Here is a 17,500-nt window from a genome sequence, read left to right as displayed (position 1 = left end):
CACCACCACCACCACCACCTAATACACACTAAACTACTCGGGATTGCCAAACATTATTACACGCCTGCTGCTCCATCTGGCGGGGCGTCTGGTTGCGTGACTGCGGCCTCAAGTTCAAACACCATCGACGACACTTCGACGTCACCTGCCGTCGAGACACCCCTTAAACTCCGTCCAGACGATGACGAATGTTGGAGAACTTCTCGACGAGAACTTCTAAATTAAACGTCATCCCATACAAATCCGTCGAGAAGTTATCGCGATAACTGGAATGCACGTGTAGACAGCGAACAAGCGAGAACGAGCTTGCCTCCCCTTTTGGAGCTGTCAAATCGTATGTAAACAGTAGGGCGAGAAAGTTATCGCGATAACTTTTGCTCAAATTGAGCAAAAGTTATCGCGATAACTTTGTTGCTCGTTTGGACGCAGTTTTAGGCAGGCAGGTTTGGCGAGAAATCACGATAGCTCGATAAGCGAGCGGCCATTGTGTTCCACGTGTGCGTGTCTCTCTCTCTCTCTCTCTCGTCTCGCCTCCGCGAAGTGCTGCTGTTGTGGACGGCTGTAGTGTACTTGATACTGTGAAGGATACGGAGAAGGAGAAGAAAAACCATGCTTTCCCGCAACTGAGAGCGATGATGATGTTGTGCAATGCCTGGTGCTACTGGTGCCTGGGATCCTGGGCAGCTCTCCCGATATTCCTAGCGTGCTCTAAGGTGAAGCTCCTCGTTTGCCGTCCTTACCCGGTGGTTGTTTGGTTCCAGTCCGGGTTACCGGCGATACGGCGACCGAAGGTCCTCCGAATCACGGGTCACCTCCAGACCCCTAAGCACCTAGTTATGCTCGCGTAGTAGTAGTGGTAGTGGTATTAGTAGTAGCAGTAGTAGCAGCAGCAGCAGCAGCAGCAGCAGCAGCAGCAGCAGCAGCAGCAGCAGCAGCAGCAGCAGCAGCGTGAGCGATGTGGAAGAGTTGATAAGGAAGAGGCAAAAATCGATAAACGGTTCTCCATTCGCCTCCACCCCTCTCCCTCCCCCTCTCCCTCCCCCCCTAACTCTGGCGGCAGTAGGAGAAGTTTAACTAGCCTCTCTGTGAGTCTGATGGTAATAGGCGTAGGGGTTTGACCACGCAGCTCTCACACCACCACCCTCTCTCCCCATTTAAATCCTTTGGTACACAATTTGTTTTTTCGCATCCTCCTTAATGTCCCCCATTCCCTTCCCAGCCTTTCACAGCCAGTAGTGGGTGCATCAGTGTTTCTGCGGAGTGCTGTACGGCTATTGTGTAGTAGGGGGCGTGTTTGGGGAGAGTGCAGGGAGTGTAGTGTGCTCGTGTCGACGGGACACCGGTGGTGTTCCGCGGCATTTGACGCGGGAGCTTTCTCAGCAGGAGGAAAAGGTGGAGTAGCAGAAAAACAAGGCGAGTAAAGAGGAAGGGGGAAACCAGTGGAAAAGCAGAAGAAGCAGGTGATCATATATCGAATCGCGCCAATTAGAAAATCCTGATGGCCCTGATGGTGTGTGGCCTTCACGGTCGCAAACCGCGCCGCACCGGCCTAATGACGTGCCCTTTGCGTGGCGCGCGCGCGTCCTGAGAACTGTGCTGTGCATGCTGCTGGGCAGTTGTCCGAGGGAGTTGCGGTTAGTAGTCGGTGGTGGCGCTCGCGTCGCCTTTGCGACGAAAATATACATTTTCCCCAAAGGCCCCAAGACCAACCATACGGTGAATCCCCCCCCCCCCTCCTCCGGCAGATTGGTGTGTGTGTGTGTGTGTGTGTGAGAGTGTTTGTGTGTTGTGGGTATTTGCGTGGACAAGAAAAGAAAAAAATACCCACACACACACACACACACACACACACACACACACACACACACACTGTCGGATGTGCGTGCTGGGCCCGGTGATGTATTTCGGTGGTTTTGTGTGTACGGCCGACGTTATTTATAGCCAAGGGGCCCACCAGCACAAACCATCTCTACGCATCTCCATTCTAGGCTGCGAGTAGTGGACAGGAAACTGCAAGAGAGAGAGAGAGAGAGAGAGAGAGAGAGAGAGAGAGAGAGAGAGAGAGAGAGAGAGAGACCGAGAGGCCGAGAGATAGATTGACGCGCGGCCACCAAGAAGTGCATACTTTTGAGCCCTCGGCGTGCCCTCCTGCACCGTCTTTCCACGTGCCCGATGCACAGTAGTTGAAGTTGGTCAACCCAGATGCCCAGCGGGGCCAGGGTGCTGTTTCTGCTTTGCTTGCTTCATTTGAAACCACCTGCAGCCTAAGCCTCGAAACCAAAAACGAAAAGGGGGGGGGGGGGGGGGAACAGGACGTGAGGCGTTGTTCCCGCTGCTCTGCCCATATATCGCGCCCATTATGTTGCGAAAAGCGCACCATCATCGGAATCATTGGCCAAGCGTGGGTACAGGTGTCTGAGCTGAGGAACTGAAGGGACCTGCCGAGGCGCCTGTCCCCCGCTATGTAGTGTACGTCTTTACTCAAGCCTTGCGTGAACCAAACCGTGAACTCGCTATGTCGGCGACGTAGCACGTCCTATTTTAATCGACGTATCGACGACGACGTAGTACACCCAGAGTGCTCCCTATTGCACATATAACTATGGCGCTGAACGGTTGAGTTCCCTTTCCGTACAGCAGTTGCAGGGTGTGTACTGTTCTACGGTAGGACGGTCTATGGCGCCGTCGCTTCCTCCAACCACCGTTTGCTACGCGTTCGCTTCGCCGCTTTCCACGTTTCCTGTTTCCCATCAATCCAGTTACCATTGAGACAAGACCTGCTCTCCACTCTATCTGCTATCTTTCTTTCTTACTTTCCCAGTACAGTGCCCGACGGATAAGTGATTGTGGGCGAACCAAGCTAGAGCTGGTTGGCTTCTGAAGGCCTCTGCAAACGTCTGTCGACGCCGGACGCCAACCGGACGGACGAACACGGTGCTCCGGTGCACGGTGGACGCGCAACGAACGAAGTGTGGTGTGCGGGTCCGTGCAAGTGGGGCCCCCTAACGGACCGGACACCGACAATCGCGGCGCTCGTGCTGCTGTGGCCTGTGCGAGGAAACACGGGCGTGTAGCGGTGCGGGGTTGCTTCCCGTCATCCTCGACGATACTCACATTGCACAGTGGGTTCCCCACTGTCTGTGTGTGTGAGTGAGTGTGTGAGTGTTTGTTTGGTGTACGCGTGTGGTGTGGGTGTGCGATCCTAGATATCAAGTGGAAACACAGCTGCCACACAACTCCAACAACAACAACAACAACAACAAGTGACGGCCGTCCGTCCGTCTCGATCCCTACCCGGACCACTAGCAACCAGCTACTACCGGTCCAGCGCGCTAGTCCCGCCGATCAGCGAGCATCCTCCCGCGAGACTCTTTTCCCGAAAGGACACACAAAGACCACGCTACCAAGATGCCTGTCAAGAAGCAAGGTGAGTGTGCTTTTGTGCGCCGTATCGATCTGCTGAGGTTGTAATGATGCTGCGAAACAATCGTCCCCGGAGTGGAGGGAAGGGAGGGGGGGGGGTGTCTGGTTTGAAGTCGGTTTCAAAACTGGGCCAATGTGTTGCCACCGTGGAGAAGCAGCAACAGCAGCATCAGCGCGTTGCATCATCCGCTGCTGCCGCTGGATAGCAGCAGAAGCGCCCCCTCCTCCCTCTCCCTCTCCCTTCGGTTGCAGCAAACTAGCTTCTGCCGTAATACTTGCAATGCCCAGCAGCAGCAGCAGCAGCAGCAGCAGGTGCCTGCCTGACCTAAGGGAACATGCTGGGACACAGGCCGGATGTCGGACTATTTCTGTTCGCATCTGCGCTGCCTCTGTTGCTGTTGCGTTTGCTTTGATTTGCTTGACTCAAAACCCGCATCCGGTCCGCATCCGCATCCTCTATCGATCCTCTCGGCCTCTACAGGCTCTCTAGGCTCTCTCGGCCTCCTGGTATACCTGGTGCTGTGCCTGTGGTGGATTCGAGGATTGGCCGCTCTTTGGCCGAGATTGCTGCTGCTCGATAGCGCGCTTGCCGGCCCCACGGCACCCGAGGAGGAGGAGGAGGAGGAGGAGGAGGAGGAGGAGGGGGGCGACGGAGCAGGCAGTCTATTTTTAGGCGTTTATGATGCTTGTTCTTGCTAGGGCGCTGTTGTTGCTGCTGCTGCTGCTGCTGCTGCTGGGTGAGTGTGTGTGTGTGTGTGTGTGTGTATGTGCACGCACACAAACACACACACACACACACACACACACATAGTGGATAGGGATGGTCGACCTGATGTGTAGCCCGGTATCGGACCCAATGATGGCATTGATTGAATCGGACTTTGTTTTTCACCTCTCCCACCCCCTCTTCTTCTTTCCCTCATCCACAGAAGCGCACCGCGCGCTGGAACTGCTCGAAGACTACCATTCCCGCCTATCGACACCGCAGGACCGGGCGCTGCGCAGCGCGATCGAACGTGTCATCCGGATATTCAAATCGCGGCTCTTCCAGGCGCTCCTCGGTACGTCTCGCCTAGCTCCTCCGTACTTTCACCGCCCCATCCCCACCCCCTCCTCCCCCAAATCCCCCCTTTGCTGTTACACTTCCGCGGGATGTGCTCTGCCATCCCTCATTTAATCAATCCCCCCCTCCCCTCAAACCCAACGCTACCGAAACGCATTTGACATCGGCGTGTGCATGTGCGAATACGTCTGTGTATGTGTGAACGCTGGACGAGAAACCAGCCGACCAAACGGTCGGTAATGTCAGTAAAAATAGGGCTGGCTGAAAAAGGGATGCTAATTGCTGAATGTGGGTCATATCGGTGCGCGTCTCGTGATGGTCGTGAAACCGCCCCACAACCCCCTCCCCCCACTCCCCTTCTGTGCTCGCTCGCTCCCCTAGCACCACCCAGTCAGCCGACCAATGCAATGGCTTCCATCCCCATCCCTTTCGCATAAATCAATTGGACATCATCCCTCCTCTCTCGTCGCAACCGCACTAGCCCCCCTGAGGGAGGGGGGTGGGGGGGGGGGGGGGCTGGCGGATACGATATAAGAGGGTGCTTTTGCTGTGCGCGTTGTGCCGAGTCTAAATATAGTTCGGCTGCCCAGTCCAAATATCTCCCTCTTTCTTTTTTTTTCTTCTCTTTCTCTCTCTCCCTGTCTCCCTGTCTCTCTTTCTCTCTCTCTCTCGTTCTTTCAGGGGGCTCAGGTGTCCCTGAGTAAGGTTTAGTCTATACACCGCACTCCTTTCCTTGCCAACCGTACACAAACGTACACACACACACATGCACACACACATGCACACATGTACGTACAAACACACTGCCACCTGTTCTCGAGTCCCGAGGATGCAATCGCATTTGCGCTGAGCCTCGCCTTTTTTTTTCTTACTTTCCACAAACATTTGTCTTCTTTTCTGTTTTCGTTGGTTGGTGTTGTTGCTGTTGTTATTGTTTTGGTGTATCTTGCAGATATCCAAGAGTTCTACGAGCTGACGCTGCTCGACGAATCGAAAACGGTGCAGCAGAAGACGGCCGAAACGCTGCTGATTGCCAGCAAATGGGAGCAGGATAACGCCATCAAGGCGAACGAGGTAGGCATGCGCCGCTGACATACCGCGAAGGGGAGGGGCGGGGGGGGGGGGGTGGTGTGTGTTTGAGAAGGAGTGTGTTTTGAGGATTGCGGAGTGGTAACGGTAGAAACACGTGGCAAACAACCGTGGAAGCGCGTGTAGTGGCGTTCTCCATCCATCAGCCATCACCGGCGGTCGTTCGGTTGAATCGTGGTTTGAGCGATCTTGACAGATGACCCGCGCTCTCGCCACGTGTGCTTAAGTGCAGGGCGTCGCCGTCGTCGTCGTCGCGTGCTCTCTCTCTCTCTCTCTCTCGTTTAGTTTTTCCTCAAAATGACATTTTACCGCTCGAATCCTCGCACACAAAAAAAAAGGTGGCCTCGAAATGCGAGCCTAGTGAGTGTGCCCCCCCCCTCCCCTCTTCCCCCTTCCTATAAATCACGCAGATAAATCTCGCTCGGCTTAAATCCTTACCCTGCCACCGGTTGTTTATTTCTAGAATCTCGGGTAGGAAATCAAAGAACCGTTCAGTGGAAAGCGACACTGCGGTGGCGGGGTTCGTGTTGAATTAAACGTCAACCCGCCCCCGGGGCAGGGCTTCTGAGATCTGAGCCGGTCCCGTAGACTGACCAGACTGATCAGGCATCAGGATCGCGGCATCCATCCCCTGACAATACCGGTGTATCCGGATTTTCCTGGCATAGAGCGAGAGAGAGAGAGAGAGAGAGAGAGAGAGAAAAAAGAGAGAAAGATAGAAAGAGAAAGGGAGAGGATTGAAAGAGAGTTTTCTTAATATACACCCTCCCCCTCCCCTTAATAGACTCGCTCTCGCTCTCTGGTCTGGTTTGCGCTTTGCTAGGCCAGCTTTGGTCTAGAGCTAGAGCCAGGGCCTGGGGCAGAGATTGATATCGCGAACCTGCGTGTCCGTCTGTCCGCTCGTCTGTGCGTCGCGTCGTCCGACCCGCCGGGCTGGGTGTCCGGCGCACAGCTTGGGACGGAAAGGCAGGATGCCTGGCAGTCTATCACCTACGCCGGACGCTCTCGTACGTCGTCGTCGTTGTTCTACGCGTCGGACGCCGGATACCCGTCGTCTGGTAGCAACGCGTCGATCGGTCGGTCGGTCGGTCGGTCCGTGCTTTCTCCGTGATCCCACCCTTTCCTCCGGGGATAGGGTGGCGGAAGGGAGGCCCTGTGTTGCCCAAGGGGTCGCGTAGTTCCGATAGCTTGTTTGTTGTTGTATGTTGTGATCCCCGCCCCAGTGTTGAGTCCGCCTTGGGAACTGCCCAGGATCCCGTCATCGTCGTTGTCATGTCTCACGGCGGTGGTGGCGGTGGTTGTTGACAGGCCAAAAGGGCACAATCAACCCTTTAGTGCAAACCTGCTAAACGGTGTGGCACTACTCCGTGGCCCACAGCACACTCACGAGGGACCCGTGTATTTTTCTGTGGGCATTTGGTTCAAAATGGCGGCAAATGTGCAAAACCCTTAGCATCCTCTCTCTCTCCCTCTCCCCTCCTGCCACTCCCCCCCCCCCCGCGTTACTCACTGTGTGTTTCGATTGCCACTCACTCTCAGTCGGGCAATATAATACCACACACCATATGCACCACGCATCGTTGCCACCACCGGTGGTTGTTTATCACCTGGCTACGTTGTTGTTTGTGTGCATGTGTGCATGTGTGTGTGTGTGCGTGCCTGTGTGTGGGAGCAAGTGAGTATCGCGAGGAAGGCATCCGCGCATCGGGTTGTTGGCCGTTGGTTTTATTTTTGTTTTATTATTCCCATTTAATTTGCCTATTCAGATGCCAGTCCCACCACCTCGTCCCGCTCTGTCACGCCCACCATCTTTCTCACTTTCCTATCGTTCTTTCGCTTACTAGAGGCACGCAAGCTAAATTTCTTTGTTTGTCCGACCGGGTCGCTGCTGCTGTTGCTGGCTGTCGGACCAAGAGAGTGGATTCCGCACGCCGCACCAAAAACCGCACGCACGCACATGCCGCCGGCGGAAAGAATGCTCTAGCTCTTGAGACTGTTGGTTGGGGATCGTTGGTGAGTGGGGGCGAGGCTCGAGAAGGGGGCGTGCAGGGAAGAGAAGGTCTTTCGAAAGCAGTTCATCCGTCTGTTTGCGTGTGCGGCAGAGGGTGCTTAACCCCCCCCCCTCCCCCTTCCCCCCAGGGAGGGGTGAAGTTGTGCTGCAAATGTTTTGTTGTATTATTATCATTTGTGGATCAAGCCTTTTTGAGTTGTTCTCGGCTACCTACTGGCTGTAGCAGCAACTGGCACTGTTGTTGTTGCAGCATTCGGTAGCGCAGGGGCCTGCCAAAGCACGGACAACGTAGCAGCAGCAGCAGCACATTCGTCATTCTGCCCCGGGCTTGGTTCGGCCATCTTAAGTCATGCCTCACAAGCGAGCGCAACGAGGGTGCGCGAACGATGAGCTAAACGGGTGGTTCGCCGCAGTTAATCTCAATCGCTTTCGCTGAGATTTTGATTTCAACGTAGTAGTAGTTGCAGTTGGTTGACTTTTGACCTTCCGGTCTATCGAATGCCGACGAGCGCCTCAACGAGCAGGCATTGTCTTGTTGTTTGTGTGAGTCGTGTGAGACGAGAAGATTATCAGTGAGGTGTGACAAGGTGTGAGTTGAAGGGGACAGTCAAGAGTAACATGCCAATATGATCGATTGGGTCTCGATCGTGCGCCATTCGCGGCATCGCATATCGTCGTACGTGTCGCCGCGCCGTCGAACCGATAAACCTAGCGATCGGTACACGGTTTGCACCGATTCGATACCATTGCCTCATCATGCGGCCAAATCGAAAGTGAGTTTTGCCGTGTGACGGGATAGCTGGACTGCTGCGTGATGCCAGGAAGCCGTAAATCCAAGGCAAGGAGGCATCGACTTTACTTATCCATTTCTGTCTCTCTTGCTCTCTGTTTCGTAGGTGAATCGCATCAAGCAACAGGAACAGGAGCAACAGCAGCAATTGCAACAGCAGCAGCAGCAGCAGCAGCAGCAGCAGCAACAACAACAGCAACAACTGCAACAGCAGCAACTGCAGCAACAGCACGCACTTCTGTACCAGCCGGAGGAGAAGCAGCTGATCATCGAATTGCCCTCGCCCAGATTGACGACAACCAAAGTGAGTCGTTAGCAGCCTTGCCCTGTTTTGTTGCTTGGCTCCATTGTGTGTTCCGTGTTGACGCGTGTGTTTGGTTCCTTGTTCGCGAGGGCGCAGCCTCAAGAATCGCTGCGCTCCTTGTACATGCGTCGGTCGCATTCGCCCACCATTCCTTAGACTGTAGCGCCGCATGATCGTTCACTGTACTAGAGTGTCCTAGACACTACCACCATCGGTATCATTATCATCATCATTTTCTTCATCAGCCCCGCAAAAAGTATATCATCGCTAGAGCATTAGGAGTAGTTTAGTGTTTTTTTTTTTTCGTCGTCGACATTTTGCGTTTGTCTTAGAACTGCGAAACAACACGATGCGATGTTTGGAATGTACCCTGTCACATATCCCCCTCCCGCCGATCTGTTCTGCATGCATGCATAACCGTAGGTTCCGTATTTCCGTGTTTCCTATTTTTCGGGCACGTTGTGCAGCTTAGGATGTTGTTGTTTTTTTTTGTAATACAACAAGTAAGTATATTTAGTCGTAGAGAGTAGCGTTACCCCAAACAAACAGAGCGCGCTAAACGCGCTGCCGTGCTCTGTTTTAGGCTGCCGCGACCCGTTGCCACGACCGCGAACCTTATCGTGCTGTTACGGGGAAATGAAGGGTTCAACCCCTAATTGAATTGAAGATACGATGACGAATACAGTTGGCTAGAAAAGAAATGTACATGCATGTCTGCCATGCGTCTCCACCGTCTTTCTGCGTTGTCTGCGTCTTGTACAAAGCGGCATGGAGCGTGTCCCCCATTCTTCCCCGAAAACACACTTCGCGCGCACACGCACGCGCACTCCATCGACCGCTGTTGTGATAGTTTGCATGCCAGGGTTTTCCGGCCCTGTCGATCAGCACGATCTGTACCGAACCGTTGCCAACGGGCCAATTTAAACGTACTACTGTTTTGCGTGTGTTTTTGGAGGGGGCGGTTCGGGGCTGCAGGGGCTATTCCACTTACACTACAGCAGCTACAGCAGGATTCCAGCAGACTTTTCCAGCAAAAAGTGCCTCAAAAAAAACCGTTTTTCATCGAGCCGCGAACAAACCGCGGTCTCGCACCAAGCGCGCTTCAAGTTGAAACCGGCTTCAACACCTACCAGTCGCAGGCGGCTAAAAATAGATGACAGTTGACGGCGGTGCGCTAAGGTGATCAACTACTGGACGCGGAATCATGTTTTTTTCGTCTTACTGGTGGGTTCCAGCCGCCGCGAACGCCGCCCCGCGCTAGAAAGTGTCGCGTGTCCGAACGGAAGGTTCGTCGGTGTTTCCTTCGTGCAGCGTCTTCTCGCGTCGCTCGCTCGCTCGCGCTGATTATCGGAATTTGAGGTTTTGCAGTGTACCAGAAAACGTGTGTAAATCGTGGGTTTGGGGTTTGGTTGTGCTTTTGGTTGTGTGTCGTGGCGCGCAGGTTGTGTGATCGTGTGGTACGTGGGTGCGGTGCGCGGTGCGTTACCTGCGTAAGTGGCCCCTAACGGCGCGTCTCTCCTTCTCTCTCTCTCTCTCTCACCCTCTTTTCTCCTATGCTGCTTTCTCGATCCCTCGTTTCTCTCTCACTCACTCTCTCTCTTCTGCTGGCCCATCGAAGCCGCTCGAAGACATTTGTTTCCGTTCGAAAACGATGACGACGACGACGACGACGACAGCGACAGCGGCGGCGGACAATTCCTCCCGTTTCCCCCAGCAACACCCTATTTGGTGGTTCGGCGTTCTCGTTCAATCCGCCGATTCATTCCAGGTGAATTCTCGTCAGCGCCAGAAGCGCGGTGACTCATAAGCGGTGACCCCAAACTAGGCAAAGACCCCTTGTCGTCGTTGCCGTCGTCGTCGTCGTCGACACCCCTGTTGCTGTTGCTATTACACATAATGGTGGCGATCAAGCCGAGCCGAGTACGCCGTTCGGTCCCGCGACAGAGGGAAGCGCATCTTCTTGTGCATTGCCCGTGGTGGAACGCTGTAGCAGTAGCAGCAGCAGCAGCAGCGGCCGACCCGGGTACGTCCCAAACCGGCGCGCACTGGCGATGGAGATGTATCCTCACAATCATCGTGTAACCGTTTTCTCGATGTTTCGCCTGCGATGATGCCCCCTTGGCAATGCGTTTTCCGTGCCTGTGAGCGAGAGAGAGAGCATGACCTTGCCTTTGCGGCCGCCTGTCCGAGGGGCACGTAGGCAGCCAGCTGCATTTTCGTTTCATTTTCCACTCCATGATATCGTCCAGTTGGAGGTGTTTTGCACTTTTCTTCTCTCTCTCTCTCTCTCTCTCTCTCTCTCTCTCTCTCTCTCTCTTGCTGTGTCGAGGGGCCCCTTTACCCATCCATTATTCGGTCGCATCAACCCCCTTTTTCCGTAGACAGCACGCGCATTCGATGGAATGTGTCAATTCTGTCGCGTGCGTGTGTGTGTGTTCGTGTCGGTGGTGGTGGTGGTGGTGGCGGCGGCGACGATCAATGGCGTAAAGGCGAGGCGGTGTACTCCAGCGGTCACCGGGACGCCGTTAAGCAGCAGCAACCCGTCCCGGTCTGTCCGCTCGATGCTATTATGATTCGCGCGGCCAACGCCGTGCCCAAAGGCGGCTGAACGTGCGTGCGTGCGTGCGCGCGTCTGTATGGGTGACGCTGCCGCCACCATTCCATTGGTTTGACCCGTGCCCGTGGTTCTCCTGCCGATCGCGAGATCATCGGTGGTGTATGCATTTTTTTGGTTGGATTTTTGGTGAAGCTTCGCACGAGACACGCGCAGATGCGAGAACGACGTTCCGTAGAGCTGTTGGAGAACAACATGTGAGGAAGGAAAGGGTAGGAGGGAGGGGGTGTGTTCTGCTTTCAAAATCTGGTGCGTACACCTCTCCTCCAGCGCCGCTTCTCTTCTGCTTCGTTCCACGAACGGGGGTGGCCCGCATAACGGCATCGGCATCGTTGTTGGCACACACACGCACACCGTATGTGCGCACACACACACACACACACACACACGCACACGCGGGCGCGCGCGCGCATGCCGATTGTCAGTAGCACACGGCGACCGGTGGAATGCACATTTTCGGGGCGGCGATTGTTTTTACGTCCGGTTTTTGCCATCTCGCGTTGCGCTAGCGACGAGGGCGTAGTGTGCTGGCCACACTGCTCAGCAGTTCGTTTTTCGGTGCCACTCCGAAATGCAATTCCCGTTTTGATGAGGGCGTACCGTAGTAGTGGTGTGCGTTTATATGTGTTGTGTGTGGGAACGGAGATCTACGTCAGCAGATTAGAGGGACCGGAAATGGTCGGAATGGAATGCATCGCAAGAGGGGGTGGATGTAGCGATTACGACTGGACAGGAAGCGATCGATCGTTGTTAAGGACAAGGGAGGAGCATGTAGGGCGAAGGGCTTTGCTCCTGTACTTCCCGTGCTTCGGCCGCACATAATTACGCTCTTTCTTCGGAAGGTCGGGATGTATTCCACGGGAAACGTGAGAGGAGACCCCCTCCCCCCCGCCGGGTCCTTGAATGTGGCGTGCGTGCGGGAAGACACGTATGATTCGTACAACAATGAGCTGACTTATTGTGGCGGCAACAGGCCCTAAAAAAAAAAAAACAACAGCACTATTCATTACAACACAGGGCAGGGAACGACGAGGTCGTACGTGCCGTATGTGTGGAACCACCCGTACGAGGCCACACCCAGCGAGCTCAACCCTTACCATCATCATCTTCACCCGTCACCGGCCACCACCGGCGGTGTGGTCCACGTCAATCAAGCTGCAAGCTGGCTACAATCAAGATTCCGAAATCGGGAGAGGACAACCAGTCACAATAAACCACCAATCGCCCTCGCCTTGCGTCTTGTGCACTGTCCGGGGGCGTTCGTCCATCAAAATCTGCTGCCCTGCACAAAATCTAGTTGCTAAAGACCGCCTAAAGACCCTCCTGGAAGAGCGGTATGAATGGATAACCGAAAACACAACAACCAGGCTCTAAGACTGATGACCTCCTTCGGGAAATTCGGGGTCGCGCGTACATGCGATTTTGCATAACAGCAGCAAGAGCAGCGAGAAACGATTATTATTGATGCACACAACGTAGCAACCGTGGTGTATCTCAGCCGAACCAATATGGGGTGGGTTACCATGAAAGGTTGACTATTGATTACGTCCATCGACGCCGCTGCCGGCCATTCCCATACGATCATGCCCATATCGCCCGCTTGGGCGTTGCCTTGGGCTGTCGCAGCCCTGTCACCTCTGGTTCCGGGGAGCGATAGCATGATGTCCCGCTACACACGGCCCATATCGCTGGCGTTTCCCCCAACATTGCGGCGGCCAGAAAATGATTTCGGATATTATCAAAAAACGAAAAAGAAAACTAAGGTAATACAGGGCAGGCCTTGGATGCCATCGCCCACCCTTTCCGGGCCGGTGTCTTCGGGCTGCCGCTCTGCTCAGTCCTTAGACCCTTAATGTTTTATCACTCTACCCGTTATCTATGCTACCTCGCCGGCAGCTCACCATGCTCAGATAACCGAAGAAACGGTGAAGTAGAGGCGCGCGCGAGGTTGCGGTTGCGTGATGCGCTTGGGATTTTGAGATAAGATTGTTGGAATGCCAGAGCAGCGAGGACCCCGCGCACCTCCGCAGTCCCGGTTGTGGCACAAAACAGCACATCGCATTGTCGTCGCGTTGATATCGTCGTCGTCATCGTGATCGTCATCGTCGTCAGTGGTTAATTAGTGCAGGGTGTATAATGAGAGATTCTTACACCGGATCGCTAATAGTCGTTCGTGGCGTAGTAATACTTGAACAGAATGGGAAGGGGAGCCCGAGAGATCGAGAAAAAGAGAGAAAGAGAGGGAGAGAACACTGTGCATTTGTCAACCCATTCCGCGTTCGATCCAATTTCAGCAGCAACATGAGCGCGACCGATTGATTGCCCTACTAGTGGACCGTGCTGGAAGTGGAACTGGAAAGGGAAGCGGAGCGGAATGGTGCGCGGAGCCTTTAGCGCGTTTAGAGCTGGCAGATCGACCGATTGCAAGCAAGGCGAGGTGGACGAGCCCCGTTTGGGTACCTCTGTCCTCTCTACCTCTCTCTCTCCTTCTCTCTCTCTGTAGCAGGAGCGATTGCAGCAAGCACGGTTTACAGCGCATACTGATCCACATTTTACACATCGTCTCCGATGACGCATAGCGCGAGTGAGCGCGCACGCGCTGGTGGTATCGGTTGGGAGATATGAGCCACCCCTCCACACCACATGCTACCAGTAGCGATCGGATCCAGATGTCTATCAGGGTGTTTTAAGTGCCTTAAATTCGGCTGTATCTACGATCGATTCCGGTGCTGGGGAACGCCATCCCCATCCTATTTTGATTGTCGAATCCCATCTTGATTTCCGTACCGATGGTGACAGAAAAAAAAAAATACTCAAGCTAATTGCATCGAGCTCTGTGTTCACCCTTGATTTCCACACACACAGGACGCATTTCGCAAACACAAAACACAGCACCGCATAAGCTCGTGGCCACCTTTTGGCTGACCGATGACGATACGCTGCTGGCGATTGGATCCGGGGCAAATGCTGTGAATGCATATTTTAAGCTCGCCAGCGTCGTCCCTCTCCGCCGTTTTTTTTTGCCCTCTCTACTATTATCTCTCACTACAATGCCGCAACTTTCCTTTTGGCTTTTCTGAGCTTCTGTTTGACCTTACCTCTGCCCCCAACCCTGGTGTTTTGGAATGTTATTTTGGATGGCTTTGGTTGGATGAAATTTTCGTGTCATTTTCCTTACGCCCCCTCACACCCCCTCCACGACTGCGCGTATTTCTCATCACTCATCCCTTTCCCTACCCACACCAACACATTTTTTCGGGCTTTGCAGAGGGCCCGTTCTGCATACGTTCATTGGTTATGCGTTCTCCCCTAATCGCTACTATTCATGTTTTCTATCTCTTCCGTTCGTGCACATTTTTCTCATTCTTTTCGTTTGTTTTTTCTCTCTCCCACACCCCCTCCCCTTTCCCCACCCTTCCTTCTTTCCATTTTCCATCACTTCAACTTTCTCTCTACATTCTCTTTCTTTTCTTTTTTTCTCTCTTTCTCTATCTTCGTTTTCCTTTCCTTACATCCCACCTCCCCCCTTTCTCTTTCCTTCTTTTTCTCATGCGCGTTATTTTAGGTGACTATCGTTTGATTGATTGAGCGAATCGATTGGACAGCCGGTCACCGAAACGAAGCATCCACTTATGATGCCCCCCTTCGCCCTGCCCCATCTGTTATTCCCCCCCCCCTCCCCACCCTTCCTAGCGCTCTCGTGTGGTCGCCGAAGCAAGCATCTAATGCATATTAAGATCGCCGGAAAGCCGGTAGCTCTTGAGCTATGTTTAGCCTACCGATAGAGAAGAGATCCCATTATGATTAGTCACGTTCCTAGAGTTGGGGGCCTCGTAAGAAAACACCCGCCTTCCAATGTCACGCAGCTGCCGGTTTGCTGTCCAGAATCCAGAGGTTTTCACGGTCGGATCTGTACCTGAGCTAGAGAAATGCTTATCGGTAGTAGAGGGCCGGCGTAGTAGAAGAAATGTAAAGCCCCAGAAATGTATTCCCTGGGTTTTTGCTAGCAGAGAGGGAAGGCATTCACAGATCGATCTACACGTGTTACCCCGGTTGACTGAGCTGCACCAGCTCTTCTTCCCTTCTTCGCGCTGCGTTTGATGCTTTCTGATAGTCTACCGTTCTACCGTTCCTCGGTTGAGACAGTCGTTGTGTGGTAGATGCGTTTGATTTAATAACGGGTTTTGCTACTGCTGCTGCTGCTGTTGTTGCTGTTGTTATTACTATTGTTATTATTATTGTAAATGTTTTCCTCCCGTTTGCCTCTAGCTCGATTGTGACTGCGCTCGTGTGTGTGTGTGCGCGCTGCGTTCTTGCGTTGCTATGAAGCTCCGTTATTCCCGCGTGTGTATTTCTGTGTGAGTGTGTACGTGTGTGTGTGTGTGTGTGTGTGTGTAACATGTAATCAAAACCCAAACCAACCGAATCGCAAACCGAAAAAAGAAGAAACAAAAACAAAATCATTCTCAACGAACCAGGAAAACTGGCTCCAGTAAATCAAAAAGTAAAAGAAAAAGGGGAAACAAAACAACACCTCCCTGCGGTAGGTGTCAACAGTAGCGGGGGAAAACTGTGAGTTGAATCACATGCGTGTCTTTATGTGTGGGTGTTTGTGTTTGTCGCGCACAGTGGTCGCGGGAGGAGGAAACAGGTAGCAGCACTTGTCCCTGCAAGATCGGCCACGTCATCCATCGGACGGGTTGGTGTCGATTGACGAAAGAGAAGCCGCTTAAGCTCTGCCCCTGAAACGCTTAGACCGCCCCACTGTTCAATCTCGGGGGGTCTCGCAAGCATAGATTCTCGAGCCTTCAAAAACCTTATCTCCGGCAGAGTGGCTTGGTGACGACAACGGCTCGGTTCTTCTCTTTCTACTTCTCCTCCTGCTCCTCTGCGTGCGTGCGTGCGTGTGTGCTCTGTGTACCGATCTGTGTGACTATTTTACACACCAACTCGAACTCGAAACTGCTACTTACCCCGCTCGGATACCAACGGTGTACCAACGTAGGCTCACGGACTCGTCCTCCACTTCCCGATTTGCTCACCAACCTGGGGGCGAGGAAAGGGCCCCGGACGATCAAGGGGCAGACGCAGTAAGTCGGGTAGAAATCGGGGCACAAGAGTAGAACAGCACACTCCCTTCCAGCCCGCCTATCGCCCTCCCCGCGCTTCCGGAGAGTCCGGAGGGACCCGGGACACGCAAGGATGACGACGCGGAAAAAGAAACAACGTCCACAGGACAGTGGCGGCGGCAGCGGCGGCGGTGGAGGCGGAGCAGGAAGTGGAAGTGGCAGCGGCGGCGGCGGCGGCGGCGGCGGTAGCGGTTTCCTCAAGAAGGTGTCCTCCTTGTTCAACCTTGACACGGTATGGCAGCGACAGCAAAAGCTTCGCTTATACTTCTCCTTCTTTTTCTTATACTTCTTCTTTGTTTTCGTACTGCTTATTGCTTTTCCGCTTCGCTGTTCTCTGGTTTGGTCACTTGCTTTTTCACTGTAGCGCGCCTAACAGGTAGTTGGGGTTATGTAATGTAGTGTTTAAACAACCCCTTACGCACGCTCGCACCCCCTTCCCCCCTTCCCATCTGCTTGTACTCAATCCTGTTAGCATGCACGCTTCCGTAACACACGGTGGTTCTATTACAATGCACGGCTCTCACCAGCGTTCTGGGAGTTCTGGGACCTGGTTCGCCACTCCCTCATGCTAATGCCACGCGCCTTTAGTAGTACGCTCCGATTTGCAGCAAATGGTGTAAAAAGTAGCGTCATAGTGTCTTAATCTAATATAGTACTACAACCAAAGTAATTGAGTTGAATAAAGCGAGATGCACAATCCCCCCTCAGTAGGTAGCTTCACTATCGGCGGTGAGGAGGAGGAGAAAGCGTACAGTAGAATTGCGCCGGGCTTCTTGTGTTTCTTTATTGGGTTTTTTGTTTTTCATTTTCACCCCCCTCCTTCATTTAATACCAACTCGACATTCTATATTAAAACCATGAACCAACCAACGAGGAATCACCCACCAGGCCTTGGGTAGGCAGATTTGCCTGCATTGCCCAATGCGCATCCCGCGAACCCCTCCTTCGCCCCACCGGTGATCTCTTCCCGTGGAAGTTGGAAAGGGGGGAGGGAGGTGGGGGGGGGGTACAGTTCAAAGATTTACGCTGCGACAACCGCGTGGAACCGCGCAGCAGCTCACGGTCAACACTCAGGTT

The 17,500-nt window shown here is 53.7% G+C and overlaps 1 protein-coding gene across 14 annotated transcripts in view; it reads left to right on the top strand.

Annotated features, from left to right (window-relative positions):
* The window catches only part of LOC125950266 (disks large 1 tumor suppressor protein), a 29,427-nt gene that overhangs the window by 1,150 nt on the left and 10,777 nt on the right, over positions 1-17,500 (top strand). For 7 of the 14 annotated variants that reach the window (XM_049678147.1, XM_049678171.1, XM_049678155.1 and 4 more), the window contains exons 2-5: positions 2,822-3,427; positions 4,353-4,484; positions 5,439-5,560; positions 8,483-8,680. In XM_049678147.1, coding sequence (XP_049534104.1) covers positions 3,409-3,427; positions 4,353-4,484; positions 5,439-5,560; positions 8,483-8,680 — 471 coding nt within the window. In that variant the 5' untranslated portion in view covers positions 2,822-3,408. Of the gene's footprint in view, positions 1-2,821; positions 3,428-4,352; positions 4,485-5,438; positions 5,561-8,119; positions 8,360-8,482; positions 8,681-9,920; positions 10,171-13,782; positions 16,656-17,500 lie in introns of those variants that run through there. The other 7 variants (XM_049678201.1, XM_049678183.1, XM_049678119.1 and 4 more) reach the window with 6 other exon arrangements.

This window comes from Anopheles darlingi, chromosome X, assembly GCF_943734745.1.
Source record: "Anopheles darlingi chromosome X, idAnoDarlMG_H_01, whole genome shotgun sequence".
Lineage (NCBI taxonomy): Eukaryota > Metazoa > Arthropoda > Insecta > Diptera > Culicidae > Anopheles > Anopheles darlingi.
Note: the sequence above shows the minus strand (reverse complement) of the source record. Positions and strands in the feature narration are given on the sequence as shown.